The 18505-nt window shown below is 46.4% G+C and overlaps 1 protein-coding gene across 5 annotated transcripts; it reads left to right on the top strand.

Annotated features, from left to right (window-relative positions):
* Positions 1-642: 642 nt before the first annotated feature.
* LOC121536875 (protein mono-ADP-ribosyltransferase PARP4) lies at positions 643-16679 on the top strand. 5 transcript variants are annotated; one of them, XM_045206507.1, is made up of 34 exons: positions 643-764; positions 1043-1170; positions 1325-1544; positions 2024-2153; positions 2391-2469; positions 2616-2723; positions 2940-3098; positions 3325-3462; positions 3584-3763; positions 4004-4152; positions 4242-4373; positions 4461-4559; positions 4642-4825; positions 4955-5105; positions 5286-5431; positions 5655-5786; positions 5877-5963; positions 6447-6611; positions 6710-6753; positions 7835-7916; positions 8033-8170; positions 8292-8490; positions 8689-8759; positions 9111-9398; positions 9542-9712; positions 11046-11126; positions 11199-11279; positions 11379-11474; positions 11557-11778; positions 11925-13321; positions 13422-13497; positions 15298-15400; positions 15704-15842; positions 16034-16679. In XM_045206507.1, exons 1-34 carry the CDS (start codon positions 713-715, stop codon positions 16230-16232), a joined length of 5826 nt encoding a protein of 1941 aa, XP_045062442.1. In that variant the 5' UTR covers positions 643-712; the 3' UTR covers positions 16233-16679. The 5 variants fall into 5 exon arrangements, with proteins under 5 accessions (XP_045062442.1, XP_045062444.1, XP_045062446.1 ...); XM_045206509.1 differs by having other exon boundaries at positions 1039-1170; XM_045206508.1 differs by lacking the exon at positions 643-764 and adding an exon at positions 773-865 and having other exon boundaries at positions 1039-1170.
* The last annotated feature ends 1826 nt before the right edge of the window (positions 16680-18505 follow it).

Raw genomic sequence — 18505 nt, 5'->3', positions numbered from 1 at the left:
ATTATGACACCTCCACTGTGGGGCTCTATGGGATTTTCTATCCTGTGATATCCCTGGAACCGGGACCATGTTATACCTCCCCTCACTCGCCCATACTGCGGTCGCCATATTGGGATGCAGCTGCCCCCTTCTCCTCTGGGCGGCCGAAGCCGCAGTTTATCGCTGTATAGTCTATACCATAGACGTCTATACGCCCTGTAATTCTTCCTAATGGGCGCGCCGGCCCTGGCTATCTGACATAAAACAATGTTCATCACCATATTTGGTGGTGAGAAGCAGTTCTAAAAGGATGCTTCAGATTTATACACCCAGCGAGCGGTAAGACATCTGGCTCTTTCTTTCTGTGATAGTCTTGTGCAGTGGCATTAATTTTTTACGCCTACAGAGGGCAGTTATATGGGCGTACCGCGTAAGTGGGCGTGTCGTTATGTTCTGTACCTGGAAGTAGCAACAACTGGGAACTCGGGATGCCAACCGCTGTTAAACCTCATCGAAGAAGAACTGGGAACTCGGAAATCTCCTACTTCCTACTTCAGTACGTTCAAAACAACTGGGAACTCGGAAAAAACGAGTTCCGACTGGGAAAATTTGATTTGAAAGGTCATCCAACTCGGAATTCTAACTCTGGAACTCGGGCCTCTTTCTAGAGCTCCGACTTTCAGACCTGAAGATCACTGACGTCATGATTTGACCTCGTATTTTTCTGAGTGTAATGTTCTCAACACTGCAAGAAAGCAATAGTCGGACGTCTACTCGAGTTTACGGTAAAATAGTTAGCTACAGATGTTCTATACAGATTTGAATGTGTAGCATTGTTGGGGTACCTACGCATTAACGACCTAAACTCCACTCCATGGTGAAGAAAGTACGCATCTGCTTCGATTTTCATTTGACAAACAGGTTGTAGTTACTTGTACACCATGACAACTTGACAAGAGAGCGTATATTACAATGTTTGCGCTCATTTACTTTTCAAATGCATAAAAGTGAGACTAAAATGTGTTTCTTATAATTTAATAGCCTACTTCATTTATTCAGGTAGCTATGGCTCTGTTTGACAACTGTTCTGTGGTTTTGGAGCTGAAGAATGTGCCTTATAAGGAGAAGAAGAGACTGAAGCTGGCAATAACAGAGAATGGGGGCAGCATTTCCTATGTGGTCAATAAACAGGTCAGGTTGATAGTGACACAGAAACACTTGAATATCTCACCTTCATTGGTCAGATTAAAACATGTTGGAGGGATTGATGCTTTCTGTCTTTCATACTCTCTCTCCCTCCCCTTCCTCCTTTCCTTCCTCCCCCACCTCTCTCTCTCCCCCACAGTGCACTCTGATAGTGACAAGCAGCGTGTCCAGTCTGAGCTCCAGCCGGGTGCGGAATGTGAAGAAGCACCAAATTCCAGTAGTAGGGGTGGAGTATGTGTCACGCTGCCTGGAAAAGGGAGTCCTGCTGCCTGTAGAGGAGTACCGCCTTTCCCCCCCTCCCTCTACCCCTCCCTCTCTCTTCACACCCAGACCGGCCTCACCCTCTCCCTCTCAGTCAGGTAGAAACCAAACTTTTCCTCTTCTAAGGTCCACAACTCTGCCATTGTCCCAAATTCCTATATGCTTTATTGGTTAAAAAAATATACAAAGTTACACAAAAATTATGCCACCATTCCCTTGAATTCAGGCATGTATATTTCCCACGGAAAGCGTCTTGCGCATACAGCAAGCAGAGCAAGGGTTTATCATCTTTAGGCATTCTCCTTTGACACAATCACAATGGGGGTGTCTCCATAGACAACATGTTGACTCATTTACCCAGAGCAGAGTCTTGAGTTAATCAGGAGGCTGCTTTTGCTAACAGTTGCGTCTTAACTGATAAAGGCTCCGTGTGCTCACTATTGGTGTGTCTTTGCATATGTTGTCATGTGTTTGAAAAATGATGCTCTTTTGACAAGGGTGTGTGTGTTTGTGTCATTTAAAAAAGAACTGGATTTTGACAGAGGGTGTGTATTGTGTGTGTCGTGTGTGTTTAAAGTTCTGAAGGTGACGAGCCAGCCGGCTGCAGAACAGAAGTCTGAAGTTCAGTCACTCACTCTGAATGCTGTCAATCAAGCCGAGAGGGCAAAGAATCCAAAGAGAACTGGAACTTACCTGGGCAAATTCAAGTGTGTACCTACTGTACACTCACCTGCCAATCACTGCTGGACTACAGTATATGTCATACCTTCCCTCCTGACTATAACCTGTCATGGCCTCACATTAGATTACACAGGCCTTATACCAGAGTACTAACAAATTGAATAACCTAGGTTATCTATTTGTTGTATGCAACCCATGTAATTGACCTACAGTAATGTAGTAACAAGCTACATGATTAGTTTTGTGTTTTTATTTTCATTTAGAGTGTACACTGAAAGTGACAATGATCTTCCAACATATCCAACAAATTTCCAAGTGGCCAAATACTCAATTTTTGAAAAGGTAAGACCACCCATAGACGTCATACAGTGTATTTAGCTCACGTCATCTTTACTTGCTGATCCTGTTTTGTGACATACCTGTCTTTACCTGGTTGTTTAGTGTATGTGTATCATACTATAGGGTGTGTGTACCTGTGTGTTTTCTAGGCTAACAGCAGCACATGGTCGGTGTTGGAGCTGCAGAGTAGCAGAGGAAAGGGAGGACAGCAGCAGTACCGTGTAGTGAGGTACTGGAGAGAGGACCATGGTGCTAAGGTGAGCTCATGTCTTAGGTCATTGATTCACTGGGATCCATTGGCTAGTTATCCATAAAATGAGGTACGATTATCATTTGGGTGAATTATCCCTCTATGCCTTGACCACAGAATGTAGAAAATGGCTGTTTTCACATACAGTATGTGGACCCTGGTATGATTCTGGAGATTATGAATTTGAGGTTAAACTGTGAATTGTCCTCTGTTTGTCTGTCAGTCAGAAGCTGTGCAAGACAAGCAGGTGTTCTTCTCTGTCTCAGAGGAGGCTGTGAAGGTCTATCAGACTCTCAGGAAGGAGCTGCAGGTCAGAGGCCTCACACTGAGGACCACCCTCCCTCCAGAGGTTCCGGACCTGGGCTCTGCCAGCCTGCAGCAGGTCAGAAACTCCCCCTAATGTATAGACACACAGTCTCTTAAAATACAGACAGACATGACATATTATATCAGATTTGCACTTTTCGACCCATTTCCTGAGAAATAACCTAATAGATGTTGGCACCCCACTGTGAGATTTAGATTATGTGATTCTGCACTGTAGTATAGTAATCAGTGCTGTGATTGGCAGTCAGGGGTGGTTGATTAACATGTGTTATAATTTACAGCTGCTGCTGGAGGAGAAGCTGAGCTGCAGCACCCTATCACAGGAAGTGGGTGTGTTCGTGGAGCTGCTCTGGGCAGAGGCCCTTGGTTGTCTGGACAACGTCCTCAAGGTTCCATTCACCAGCCTCAGTCTCAACGATGTAAGTGAGATGTGGTTGGCTCTCACTGTTCATAATGCATACTGTATTAACCTGTCTATCTGTCTGTCTGTTGGTGTCTGAGTGCTTGTGTTCACTAAAGCTGTGTTGTTGTTGTGTGTAGGTGAGCAGGGCTGAAGGGCTGCTGCTACAGGTCCAGAGGAGGCTGAGACAGGGGGAGGGGCCAGACACTGAGGTGGTCTCGCTGATGGAGGAGGTCTACACCCTCCTGCCCCACAAAACGGACCTGTCCCGCCTCCCCGTCCACACTAAACTTATCTCATCACAGCTGGACCTCTGCCAGGTAACACACACACACAAACACCATGTTCTTTTTTAGCAGAATGAGCACTGCACAGGGTAGTGCTGCACTCTACCAACCAATTATTGACTTTCTCCCCAATAAAATAGACCCTTACATCTTTATTCTAAACTGTTTAAATAAAAAGAAAAATGTGAGGAGGACGTCTCTCCGTTCTCATCTTTTTTGAAAGAAGAAGAGAACAAGAATGAACTGCGTGTTTAACACGACTCTCTGTTGTAGTTAATCAGAGATGTGTTGAATGTCAGCGAGGTCACGCTGAGAAGCACTGCCCCTTCCTGTCTCGGGAAGTACCGTGCCCTGAGGTGCAGCATTGAAAGAGTTCCCCCTGGTCCTGAGTTTCTGTCTGTCACCGAACTGCTACAGGACAGGTACAGACCCACTGCAGTGTGTGTGTGTGTGTGTGTGTGTGTGTGCGCGCGGGCGTGCGTGCCTAACTCTCTCCATCTCTCTCCTACAGACAGGTGCAGATCCTGCAGGTTCTGAAAGTAAGCAGAGAGGTGGAGCTACAGATGTTTAGGGAGGGGCTTGGAAACATTAAGCCCCTCCTCCACTCCTCTAGCCCCAGCAGCTTTGTGGGGATCTTGTCTCGGTGAACACACACACCCACACACACCTGAGTTTGACATATTGTACATCACTGACGTGGTATATTATCAATTCAATTCTCTGTCTCTAGGGGTCTGTTACTGCCCAGGGTTGGAGTGGAGCATCATGGAATTGAGAGAACAGACATTGGGAATTTGGGCGGTGGCATCTATTTCAGTGATTCAATGAGGTCAGTAGACAACATCATATGCCAGATAAGTTATCAGCAACAGTGTGAATATTGTCATTGTATTCTCTGTGTGTATCCTCAGTACCAGTTTGAGGTACTCTAAGCCCAGTGTGACGGACGGCAGTCGGCTGCTGCTGGTGTGTGACGTGGCGTTGGGGCGCTGTACGCACCTCCAGAAGAGGGACAGCAGCCTGACTCACGCCCCCGAGGGATACCACAGTGTACATGGGGTCCGCTGTACCCCCAAGACACCCTCTGAGTTTGAGGTCACCCTTTTTATATTCTGTACCTGGCTGTATTTGTTCAGTGCTAATGCTGACATTGTAATGTTTAGATCGTGTGGGATGGTGTCTGTGTGTGTTACTGATGTGTATATATATATGTGTGTGTTCCAGGATGATGAGTACGTCGTGTACAGCCCGGAGCAGGTGAGGCTGCAGTATGTGGTTCAGTTCAGACTGGAGGAGGACCAGCTGAAAGACTTCCAGCCCACCATAGATACTTCCTCTACCGTGCTGCCACTTCCTGTCTCTCCCTCTGACCTCGGTAAGAATTCAATTCAACAACTCTTTATCATAAACATACAAACAAACACAGGACCGTACGTCAACAGCAGACCCAATTAACAAGGGAATAGGAAGGTCAATGAGCAACAATATAGACTAGATTTAGAATATGTACTTTAGCTTGTTGTGAGGCTGTTATTGATGACCTGTCTGTGTGTAGTGTCCTGTGGTGAGGATGAGGAGGGTGTTGGGAGGTGTAAAAACCCTCTAGAGGAGGTGACTGCAGGCCTGCTGGACAGTTCTGGACAACCACTCCCTCTACAGGCCGTCCACGTCAGGGCCAAGCTGATGGATCTGCTCTGCCAGGTACCACTGGACTATACTTGATTTGACTGGGCTGGATTGGACTGGATTGGAATTGACTGGACTTGAATGGAATGGGCTGGATTGGACTGGAATAGAATGGGCTGGATTGGATTGGACTGGAGCAAACATCACTGAGTTTTACTTGACTGGACTGGACTGTTTACCTTTATTGTACCATGACATAAGTCCCTCAGTAACAGGCCTCTCTCTTATTGGCTACCAGGTCATCATCTTCCAGACATACACCAATCAGAGAACAGCCCCCATCGAAGCCAAATACGTCTTCCCATTGGATGATTCTGCTGCTGTGTGTGGCTTTGAGGCCTTCATCAATGGGAAGCATGTAGTGGGACAGGTAATTCACCCCCACCCTCTCAGCAGCACACAGTGATCCGTTCTGCATGTGTAGTATTGTGTTGTGAGCTGTTATGTCCCTCTGTCCCAGGTGAAGGAGAAGCAGCAGGCACGTAAAGAGTATAAACAGGCTATAGAGAGAGGCCATGGAGCTTACCTAATGGACCAGGATGCACCTGTACGTCTCTCCCTACCTCCTCACCTCTCTGCAGACACACACTTTGTTACTTTACATTGACCAGGAAATAGAATGTGCTCTCTTTAGTACGCTATGTCATATCGAGAGTTTGGGACTATAAGGTTCTATCTGCAAAAAGATGATTCTGAGATAATTGGCTTTAAAGTTCTGAACCCTCATTGGTTTGAATGGTGTCAGCAACTTTTTAAAGTCTTGTATTCTTTTGAACTTAACAACATGAATTGGGGTATTTAGAGTACTATATAGGTAGAGAACATTGAACAGAACAAGGCTATGTCAATAACTAAATTAGGGAAAAAATGCAGATAGAACCTTAGTCCCAAGCTCTTGATAGACTAAGGTCTCGTATCATTCTTTTAAATCAGGTAATGATGATTCTATGGTTGAAATACAATCTCTGGTTTCAGTCTTTCTTATCATGTCTTGAGTCATAATGGTGATGTCATCTTTGTGTTCCCTCAGGATGTGTTCACCATCAGCGTTGGGAACCTGCCTGCCAGTGCCACCGTCCTGATCAAAGTCACCTTCGTCACCGAGCTCGTCGTCATGGAGGGCCTGATCAACTTCTCGCTGCCCGGTAGTGTGGTGCCATGGCAACAGAGCTCGGCGCTCAACCAGAGGACTCAGGTAGGAGGGACTGGATAGATGGATTGATTTATTTACATGCTATTAATGATGTGTTCAGGTTTGCGTCATGCATGTGTCGTTGTGTGTCTCTCTCTCAGGTGACTTTGGAGAAGGTGTGTGTGACCAACCTGGATTCCCAGGGGTGAGTGTTCCTCTATGCCAGCCCTGGAGGGATGGGGACACCAGTCCTGTATCCTTATATTTACCTCTGATATTCCCTCTTCTACGGTACATCCACATGCTGACCTGTAGTGTCTGTCTGTCTCTCCACATGCTGACCTGTAGTGTCTGTCTGTCTCTCCACATGCTGACCTGTAGTGTCTGTCTGTCTCTCCACATGCTGACCTGTAGTGTCTGTCTGTCTCTCCACATGCTGACCTGTAGTGTCTGTCTGTCTCTCCACATGCTGACCTGTAGTGTCTGTCTCTCTCCACATGCTGACCTGTAGTGTCTGTCTGTCTCTCCACATGCTGACCTGTAGTGTCTGTCTGTCTCTCCACATGCTGACCTGTAGTGTCTGTCTGTCTCTCCACATGCTGACCTGTAGTGTCTGTCTGTCTCTCCACATGCTGACCTGTAGTGTCTGTCTGTCTCTCCACATACTGACCTGTAGTGTCTGTCTGTCTCTCCACATGCTGACCTGTAGTGTCTGTCTGTCTCTCCACATGCTGACCTGTAGTGTCTGTCTGTCTCTCCACATGCTGACCTGTAGTGTCTGTCTGTCTCTCCACATGCTGACCTGTAGTGTCTGTCTGTCTCTCCACATGCTGACCTGTAGTGTCTGTCTGTCTCTCCACATGCTGACCTGTAGTGTCTGTCTGTCTCTCCACATGCTGACCTGTAGTGTCTGTCTGTCTCTCCACATGCTGACCTGTAGTGTCTGTCTGTCTCTCCACATGCTGACCTGTAGTGTCTGTCTGTCTCTCCACATGCTGACCTGTAGTGTCTGTCTGTCTCTCCACATGCTGACCTGTAGTGTCTGTCTGTCTCTCCACATGCTGACCTGTAGTGTCTGTCTGTCCCTCCACATGCTGACCTGTAGTGTCTGTCTGTCTCTCCACATGCTGACATGTAGTGTCTGTCTGTCTCTCCACATGCTGACCTGTAGTGTCTGTCTGTCTCTCCACATGCTGACCTGTAGTGTCTGTCTGTCTCTCCACAATCTGACCTGTAGTGTCTGTCTGTCTCTCCCCATACTGAACTGTTTGTTTTTCTCTCCTCAGGGCGTTCAGTCTGGACATGTGTATTGAAATGCCCAATGAGATCATCAACCTGCGCTGTCTCACCCACAAAGTCAAGATCAAGGTAACTCAGCAGAACGAGCTATGTGTGTGCATGCTTGAGTGTGTGTCTGTGCTTCCGTATATGTGCGTGCGTGTGTAAAGGTGTGTGTAACAGTGTGTGTGTTGTGTTAACCCCAGAGGACAGACTGTAAGGCGGTGGTGAGGACGTGTCCAGGTGAGACTCTGGGCCCAGATGGGTTCCTGCTCTGCTTCAGTCTGGCTCAGATCCACCTGCCCAGGATGTGGGTGGAGAAACACCCAGACAAAGAAAGCCAGGTCAGTCTCTCTATACTGTACATCTGTCCCTCAAAAATACGGCCTGGTCAGTATCCCTCTCCATCTCTCCTTCCCTCATTGTCCATTCATATCCATCTCTTTACATTTTCCTTCTCCCCAGGCCTGTATGTTGGTGTTCTACCCAGACTTTGAGCCCAGCCCCAGTTCCATGTCTGACCCCAGTGAAGTTATCATTCTGTTGGACTCGTCTGAGTCCATGAGAGGAGAAGCTCTCCAGAATGCCAGGAGAATTGCCCTGCAGCTCCTCAATACCCTGGACCACCACAGCGTCCGAGTCAACGTCATCTCCTTTGGCTCAGGTGGGCTCCCATTCAACCAGTCTTCAAACTGAGCTAAATCAACTTCTAAATCTTCTAAATCATGTATCATGTTGTTTGCATACACTTTGTTAGTGGGGTACTTCGTTTTTTGCTTTACGTCAGACTGAAGAGTTTGACAGTAAGAGGCTGTAGCCTTTCCCCCATACTCATCTGTCTGGATGTGGTTGTGTCTTACAGACCAGCAGGAGGCTTTCCTCTCTGCCCACCCTCTAGTCGAGGCCCTCAAACCAGCCAAGAAGTTCATCATGGTGAGTGCTGACGGACAGGCCCAGGGGCCAATAACAATCCTTTATCATTAGTCTCTAGAATATTAGGGACACATTGTTTTTCAGAGCATATAAATAGGTAACTATTTATATGCTGTGTATCGTGTCCATGTAAATGTTGTACTTGGTCATGTTCTTATTCCCCTGTAGCTCAGTTGGTAGAGCATGGCACTTGCAACGTCAGGGTTGTGAGTTCATTTCCCACGGGGGGCCAGTATGAAAATGTATGCACTCACTAACTGTAAGTCGCTCTGGATAAGGGCGTCTGCTAAATGACTAAAATGTAAATGTAAATATTCCCTGTGCTATACTTTCCCCTGTTGTTGATGTTAGTCCTCCCAACCTGTTGGGGGCAGCACCGAGCTGTGGAGGCCCCTGCGCAGCCTGAGTCTGCTGCCTCCGTCGCAGGGTGTGAGGAACCTGCTGCTGCTGTCAGACGGCCACGTCCAGAACCAGGCGCTGACCATGCAGCTGGTCAAAGAGCATTGCCAGCACAGCCGCCTCTTCACCTGCGGCCTCAGCCCAACAGCCAATCGCCACATGTTGCGGGCCCTGGCCCAGGCAGGGGGAGGGGCCTATGAGTTCTTTGACACAAAGACAAAGCACACCTGGATAGAGAAGGTAACAACACACTTTTACACTGATCTCTCCTTTGTCATCAGATATCTAGATATTATCTTTGGTTCCAACTCAACCACACAACATGAGGTCAACTTGGGTGAACTATCCCTTTAAACACCCGTTTGCGTCCGTGTTTGTGTCAGGTGGCGTGTCAGGTGAAGCGCATGGTGTCTCCAGGCTGCAGCTCTGTGTCTGTGAAGTGGCAGCAGTTTAACCCCTCAGCATCCCCCCCTGTCCAGGCCCCCTCTCAGCTCCACGCACTCTTCTCTGATTGCCACACCCTGGTCTACGGCTTTGTGCAACACTGTACACAGGTATACTGTCATTGAGGTGTGTGTGTGTATGTGTGTGCCAGGATTTCCGTTAGGAAAATGTGGTGCCGGACATTTGACCGGCAGCATTTTAATTTACCGGACATTTGAGAAATGTACAGAACCCATATGTATTGGGTGTGTAACCTGATTAGGGCGTCCACCCACAGTGCTCAGAATGACAAAAATCACATTTTAGATTATAGTAATTCATATTAACAGAACATGCAAGTTGAGGATGCAACGATGTGCAGTCCTTACTACAGTTTGAAGATGTTAAAATAACTGTCCACATCAATTGTTCCCTCAGAAACAAATAGCAAAATCACTAGCTTATGTCAATCTACTATCCCCCCATAGTAAAAAAGTTGACCTATTCTATTGGTCTTCTGGTCGAGAAAGAAATGGCCTATTCCAAACTGACTCTGGGACAGTTGTGGGACGATAGATCCCAAATTCATACAACCAGTAGCCCTAGGCTACATAAACCTTAAAAAGTCTGATGCAACAGATCAGAACGTTTAGCTTAAAATGTTAATAAACTATTGTTTCTATGTGCGGATGTTCGTTCCATAATGCAATTAGCGGGAAAACACTGTTGTCAAAAGGGCACTGCACATGCGAACGGTTTCATGTGACAAGAGATTAAAATATCCGTTCGAAATTTAGAAAGGGGAGATCTAATATGCAACAACTAGCATGGGTTGACTAGGATTTTGCCTTTGGCTACTGGACAATGAAACTGATTTTGGTTAGGCTACTTTGAAGCAAGGTAAGACATGCCTCATAATATGTATTATAACATTCAGGTTTCAAACAATTTAAGTATATGTTTTCTAAATGCATACAGCCTCCAGCTCAATGCAAAGTGGTGTGTGACGCGCTGATGAAACCTGCCTCCCGTTGCCTGTGTTTGCTGTTTGAGATGCTGTAGCAGCAGCTCTCGCGCTGTCTGACAGATTTTCCGCTCAAGGGCTCTGTATCAGTATGCTAAACGCGTGTGATGAATAAGATAGGCCTACATAACGAATATACTGTACACACACACCAATATAATTACACTAAATTAGCCTATAGACCGATAAGCATGACCAGTCAAATGTATTTCCATCAATGCTAAAAAGCTATTTTTTTGCAATGGGATTTTTCTTCTCCTGGACAGTTGGCCAGCGCCAATTTTATTTCTCGGCTTTTCCGTTTTTTTATCAGCCAAAAGCCAGCTTTTACCGGCTAACAGAAAGCCTGATGTGTGAATGCGTGAATGTGTGCGTGGACATGACATGCACAGATCACACAGCGCTGTGAGACTAACCTGTCCATGTGTCTGGTGCTGTAGGCCACTCTTCTTGGAGACCTGAGTGGTCAGGACATTGAGACCATGGTGTCCACCACTGAGCTGCAGAAGACCAGGGGCACGGTGAGACCACCATCCACACCTCACTGTTTATACTGCTTAACATCATACTGAACACTTGTGTGTGTGTTTCAGTTCCTTCATAAGCTTACAGCGAGGGCCGTTATCAGAGACTACGAGGATGGCAGTCTTCACACCAACGAGGCCGAACATGAGGTGTGTGAACATATTAGATTTTGTATGGAGTGTGTACACTACCTGTGCTGTTTGTGTGTGTGGAATGTTTTGTTACATATCTAGTATCAATTCTCTCAGGGGAAGAAAGCAGAGCTGAAGTCCTTCATCATTGAGCTGAGCAAAGAGTTCTCCATCCTGTCTCAGTTCACCAGCTTTGTGGCCATCGAGGAGAGGGTACGTCTGCCACACACACACATCAACAATACTCAATACAAATGTTCAAAAAGACAATGTTCTGATGTGTTCTCTCTCCCAGGACTCAGAGCAGCCTGACATGGGCTTCACAGACGTTCCCAAGCTCATCTCAGATGAGGACGTCGACTTCTTACCTTACCTCAGCTGGCAGAGAGATGAGGAGGAGGATCTGGGAAGTGGGATGGCCTCCATGTCAGACTCGATAGATAGCGAGCCAGGGCGTGTTTTCCTCAAAGTCTACGAGGAGGAGGAGGGAGGGGTGGAGAAGGAGAATTGGTCAATGGTAAAATCATGCTTGAAAACCTTCCTGGAGGAGGGTATGGGGGACGAAGAGGAGCATACATCTGCCTCTTTCTTGCTGTTACCTGTAAAGAAAAATGGTCCCTGTAAAAAATGTTTTATCACTGAACTGTTGTCTTTGTTTTACAGCACCCTGAAGACCCACTTGGTGGCTCAGTATTCATGCATAGTGAGGTTCTGTCTCACCCCTATTCATGTACCCAATTGATGTCAGTCAGCCTAGTCACCCCATCCGCTGCTTCCAAACAACTGGATATGCTGGAGACCCTCCAGTCTCAACGAAAGAGAGTGAGGCGGGCGCTCGGTAGACAGGAGGACGGACACAGGAAGGTTTGTGCCGATCCGGCCTTTGACCCTGTAGAGCCCCAGAGGTGGAAAATGGGAATGCCTCTCTCCCGGAAGAAGTCTCCTCCTCATCTTCCTCATCCTTCTCCTTGTTATTCCTCTCCTCCTCCTCTTCCATCCGTTCTTCATTCACAGCGTAAGTCTCTCCTTGTGTCTGATGCTCTTCCTCCTCAGCCGCAGTCTCTCTCCGCCGCAGTTTCAGATTCTCTGAATCCTCCCTCTGCTCCTGTCTCAAATGAGCGTCAAGCAATGAGTTGCACAAGGGAGGCCCCTCCGAGACCTTTTAGTGGTATCTCCCATACTGCTACGTTCCAGAGACTGCAAGCCGGTGGGGACATGCCACTATCCAAACCCCCAGAGCCCTATCCTGTGAAAGTGTCAATGTGTAAGACTAGCAATGTGGTGGACATGTATCATGGCTTACCTGAGGATATGGAATATGGACTGGTGGAGTTGGACCACTGCCAGCAGCCTCCTGTTCTCCCTGCCTCTGTGCCCTCTTCAGCGTTTGGTTTCAGGGGCGGGTGGGCAGGGTCTCAAAGCAGCCGACCTCAAGGTTCTTTGTTCGAGGCCACAGCCAGTACAAGTTTAATTTCAGGTTTGGTGCCCTCTGGTGGTTTATTTGGGGCTTCTTCAGAAGGAGTGGTGATTTCTGGTGGTGGAAAGTGGCCTCTACCTCCCCTTAACCTTGCACCATCAGCAATGTTACATTTTGGGGCATCAACTGCAGGCAGACCACCTCAAGGCTCCCTGTTTGGCTCCCCTTCAACCAGTTCTATGACTACAGGTTTAGCAGCCCCTGGTATCTCATTTGGCTCTATTGAGGGAGCGAAGGCCGCCCCCCCACCCCCTCCACCTGTAGGCTCAGCCCCACCAATGGGGTTTAGTTTTGGGGCAACACCTACTGGCGGACTACTTCAAGGCTCTGGTATCTCACTTTTACCCACCGCTCATGGCGCTCATCTGACCCGTCCTTTAGTGGCCTTACATGGTTCTACAAGGTCCAGTTCTGAGGCAGCAGGGCCACGTGAATCCTCTCTCTTCGGTAGCCCTCTTGGGACACAACAACTAATAAGACGACCACGTCAACTACTACCGTTACTACAGCGAATAAAACCACAACCACAAAAACATCTGGTGGTAAGAAAGGACTTACTGAAATGTGAAGGAGATAGTGAAAGGTATGATGTGTGTCTGTCTGTCTGTGTATGTACTGTATTGGAGAGGTTTATTGTTACGTGTATCTCTGTGGTATCCTAATGAGGTGGTTTTTGATTTCAGGAGGGGTGGTTTTGAATTCAGGAAGAATATTCTTGATGTAGTGAAATGGCCAGAGATTTTTGCCCTCCAGCACTCAGTAAGTACAGGAACCATTCCCTTTTCTCAAGGCCAGCCTCATGTGCAAATAAAATACTATATTAGTGATAGAAAACAGTTAACTAATCATATCTACGTATATCCATTCTATTGTTTATTAATAACACAGTGCAGGAACATAGAATGAATTCAGAAAGATATTTCCACATACTCTAAGCATTGTAAACTCAGCAAAAAAAGAAACGTCCCTTTTTCAGGACCCTGTCTTTCAAAGATTATTTGTAAAAATCCAAATAACTTCACAGATCTTCATTGTAAAGGGTTTAAACACTGTTTCCCATGCTTGTTCAATTAACCATGAACAATTAATGAACATGCACCTGTGGAACGGTCGTTAAGACACTAACAGCTTACAGACGGTAGGCAATTAAGGTCACAGTTATGAAAACTTAGGACACTAAAGAGGCCTTTCTACTGACTCTGAAAAACACCAAAAGAAAGATGCCCAGGGTCCCTGCTCATCTGCGTGAACGTGCCTTAGGCATTCTGCAAGGAGGCACGAGGACTGCAGATGTGGCCAGGGCAATAAATTCAAATGTCTGTACTGTGAGACGCCTAAGACAGCACTACAGGGAGACAGAACGGACAGCTGATCGTCCTCGCAGTGGCAGACCACGTGTAACAACACCTGCACAGGATCGGTACATCCGAACATCACACCTGCGGGACAGGTACAGGATGGCAACAACAACTGCCCGAGTTACACCAGGAACGCACAATCCCTCCATCAGTGCTCAGACTGTCCGCAATAGGCTGAGAGAGGCTGGACTGAGGGCTTGTAGGCCTGTTGTAAGGCAGGTCCTCACCAGACATCACCGGCAACAACGTCGCCTATGGGCACAACCCCACTGTCGCTGGACCAGACAGGACTGGCAAAAAGTGCTCTTCACTGACGAGTCGCGGTTTTGTCTCACCAGGGGTGATGGTCGGATTCGCGTTTATCGTCAAAGGAATGAGCCTTACACCAAGGCCTGTACTCTGGAGCGGGATCGATTTGGAGGTGGAGGGTCCGTCATAGTCTGGGGTGGTGTGTCACAGCATCATCGGACTGAGCTTGTTGTCATTGCAGGCAATCTCAACGCTGTGCGTTACAGGGAAGACATTCTCCTCCCTCATGTGGTACCCTTCCTGCAGGCTCATCCTGACATGACCCTCCAGCATGACAATGCCACCAGCCATACTGCTCGTTCTGTGCGTGACTTCCTGCAAGACAGGAATGTCAGTGTTCTGGCCAGCGAAGAGCCCGGATCTCAATCCCATTGAGCACGTCTTTGATCTGTTGGATCGGAGGGTGAGGGCTAGGGCCATTCCCCCCAGAAATGTCTGGGAACTTGCAGGTGCCTTGGTGGAAGAGTGGGGTAACATCTCACAGCAAGAACTGGCAAATCTGGTGCAGTCCATGAGGAGGAGATGCACTGCAGTACTTAACGCAGCTGGTGGCCACACCAGATACTGACTGTTACTTTTTTGATTTTGACCCCCCCTTTGTTCAGGGACACATTATTCAATTTCTGTTAGTCACATGTCTGTGGAGCTTGCTAAGTTTATGTCAGTTGTTGAATCTTGTTATGTTCATACAAATATTTACACATCTTAAGTTTGCTGAAAATAAATGTAGTTGACAGTGAGAGGACATTTCTTTTTTTGCTGAGTTTACATGATATGGGGAAGGAAACTCACTTCATCCACTTCCAATGTGTGGCACCAATGGCAGCCATTGTGTGCCAAAAAGCCGTCATTGTATAGAGGGGAATTGTTTTGTTTTGTTTGTTTGTTCCAGGAAGGTTTCTGGGAGTGTTCTGGCAGCCTGGGATCCCTCCTCAATGTGGATGTGACATACTTTGCGAACGTTTTCCTGAAGAAGAAGGGCATAAGCTCTTTAGGTAGGCTACACTACACTACGCTACAGTACACTGCACTACACTACAGTACACTGCACTACAGTACACTACACTGCACTACAGTACACTGCACTGCACTACACTACACTACACTGCACTACAGTACAGTACGCTGCGCTGCGCTACAGACTGTTACTAGAGAACTGTTTGTCTGGGAGCCTATGAAGACTGTTTGTTTGGGAGCCTATGAAGACTGTTTGTTTGGGGTTCTCTGGGCTTTTTTTGAGCAGTAAGGAAAATGTAAAAAAATATTGCGTGATTGCGTGTCATTCATGTGTGTGTCAGGTGTGAGGGCTCATGCTGACATCCTGAGGCTGGTGGCCAGTCTGCTGGTGCTGCAGCTGATGAGGGTGAGGAGGCTGGAGGAGGGGAAGCTGCTGCTCAGCCTGTTCCGTCTGGACCTGGACCACGCTCCTCAGCCTAGGTACATCTATCTGATCCACCATATATAGATGGCTCTAGGTCTCTCTGGTCTGCAGTCTAAATTAGAACTTGAGAAAGTTCATGTTTCATGTGTTTTTCTTGGGATAAGGGTGTCTATGTTTAGTTTTCTTTGATGCTTTTCTCTGTATATGTGTACTTTACTAAATGTGTTTACTGTTTGTGTTCTCCCAGGGGTGAGCGCTGGGAGGCGGTGAGGAGGGCGGTGGACTGGGTGTGTTGGGCAGACAGGGAGTATCCGTGTGTGTGCAGCAGACTGGAGTTTGGCTGGGACTGGGAGTCGTCCACACGCCAGCTTCTGGGAATCGACGCCCCACACCCCCACTCTCCCCTCATCCTACTGGGGACCACAGGGGGAGTGAGGGCCAAATGACACCCTCAGTGTCAGACTTCCAGAAGGAGAAGGGTGTATGACCACTATATACCAGTATATATCTGCAGCTATTGCTTTTACTCTTTTGCTTGTTACGTACTTAAGGTACTATAACTGTACTGATATTCCTTTTCGCTGAAGCATGTTTATTCAAATACATTTTGTAATTCTAAATCTGTGCTTTTAATGGGGTGATTTTTAGTTTGCTGAAAATAAAACGATATGAGCGATAATTTCTAAAAGGTATTGATACTAAATGTATGGTCATTTTCTATATCAGTACAGCTATCATTGTAATTGTGCTTCAGTGTACTGATAGAGCCTGGATCAAATCAAATGTTCTATGAAGCTTCACCTTCCTTTCCATGTGAAAATCAAAGACTTCACAAAAACCTAATTGTATCTCTATTTGTGGCTAAACAACATTAAAGCAATACAACAACAATACATTATGGTTTGTCAAAGCATTTGTATTTTTTCGATTTTTGGATAATTGGGGGAGTGTATAGAGTTATGATGATACCACATGAAGTCATTGCCGAAGTACATAGCAAGTGGTTTCATGTCAGTGACAGTGTTGCATCACAAGAGGCCCCAGTTCAAAACTCACCGTGGGCGTGTTTATCCAACTGATTGTAGTCCTGCAGACTGTCTGAGAACTGTGAGAAGGAATTGCTTGAGTTGCCAAGGTTCAAAGGAGAAAATGTATTGATATCTTCTTGGTTGATGTGTTCAATTGTTGAGGCTCTCTTAAATGGTGGTATCTTGTCCAAGATCAAATCAAATTTTATCAAAACAAATGTTATTGGTCACATACACATATTTAGCAGATGTTATTGCGGGTGTAGCTAAATCCTTGTCTTGTAATAACACAAAAGCAAACAAATACTGAAAAGTTGCTTAGGAGCTAGAAGCAGAGCTGCCATATATGTTGGCGCCATCTTGTATTGTAAGACAACCCAGTGCACAAACACCTCAGTGACAAAACTGACTCAAGGAGCAGTGTCCATCCCTTTTTTATAACACATACAGAACTGTGGTTGTGGGTTTACAAAAGAGTTCATGGCTGCTGTAAATGACATGATGTATGGGGACTAAAAGGAGCAGTTGGACTTTGGACTGGAGGTGTGTGTGTTAAGTCTGTTTTATAGATTCAGTCATACTGATAAAGCCTTTCTCCAATGTTCTGTTTCCTTTGAATCTTTACCGCCCTCTGCTCTGTTGGTATTTTAGCACACATACCAGTCACACATACAGCAGCTATGCGCTGCAACCTAGGCTAAGGGTAAAATTAGGTTAAAGGGTTAAGGTTAAGTTTAGGAGTTAGGTTAAAGGGTAAAGGTTAGGGAATCGGTTAGCTAAAAGGGTTAAGGTTATAGTTAGGGTTAGGTGAAGGGTTAGCTAACATGCTAAGTAATTGCAAAGTAGCTAAAAAGTATTAGGTAATAAAAAAGTTGCTAACATGCTAAAGTTGTCCCTGATGAGGTTTGAACTTGCAACCTATGGGTTGCTAGACGTTTGTGTTATAAGCCTACCCATCCACACCAACCAACCAACCACCCTCCTTTCATTTTTGCCTTAAGTAACCATCTGTCACCATACCAAATGTAACATATCATGCTAAATTGAGTTCTAAAATGTACATACAGAATAATACGAAATGCTCTGAGACCAGGCTGGCTATCCAGTAGAGTACTACAGACAGAAATGTGATCACATGTTTAAAAGATGAACAGAAACAATTGCAGCAGCTATAATCCTCAACACACCCTCAACACACCCTACACAGCATTTCTTGCGTCAAAACGTATTCTGGTAAATCTTATTAATTAGCATGATAACACAAGTTATTAGTGGGTGGACACCATGTACAGTAAACCATGAAGGCCTATGGGTCGTGTGCTGTCCCATGCAGGCCTGCAGAAAACAAAAACACCTGCAGCTTTGGTCAGCAGTGAGAGAAGTCTCTGAGGAACGATGTCAAAATTGTGAAGATTCGCCATGGTGGCTGAAAGAAAATGGCACAATTAATTAAAGATTATGTGCCACCTACATCAGCGACCTCATTTCTATCAACGAACCACCTCACACTGCTTCAAGTCAAGACACGTCTCCGTACTATGCATGACCAAGCATTCTTCTCGCTTCCCTCTCACCTATGAAATGCTCTCCCTGACAGTCAGAGCTGCTCCATGTCTGACAGGCAGGTCTCAGCAGGTACGAATAGGCAACACTCTGTCTAGCTCTACTTAGATACGCTATATATACAAAAG

The sequence above is a fragment of the Coregonus clupeaformis genome, chromosome 23, assembly GCF_020615455.1.
Source record: "Coregonus clupeaformis isolate EN_2021a chromosome 23, ASM2061545v1, whole genome shotgun sequence".
Classification (NCBI taxonomy): Eukaryota; Metazoa; Chordata; class Actinopteri; order Salmoniformes; family Salmonidae; genus Coregonus; species Coregonus clupeaformis.
Note: the sequence above shows the minus strand (reverse complement) of the source record. Positions and strands in the feature narration are given on the sequence as shown.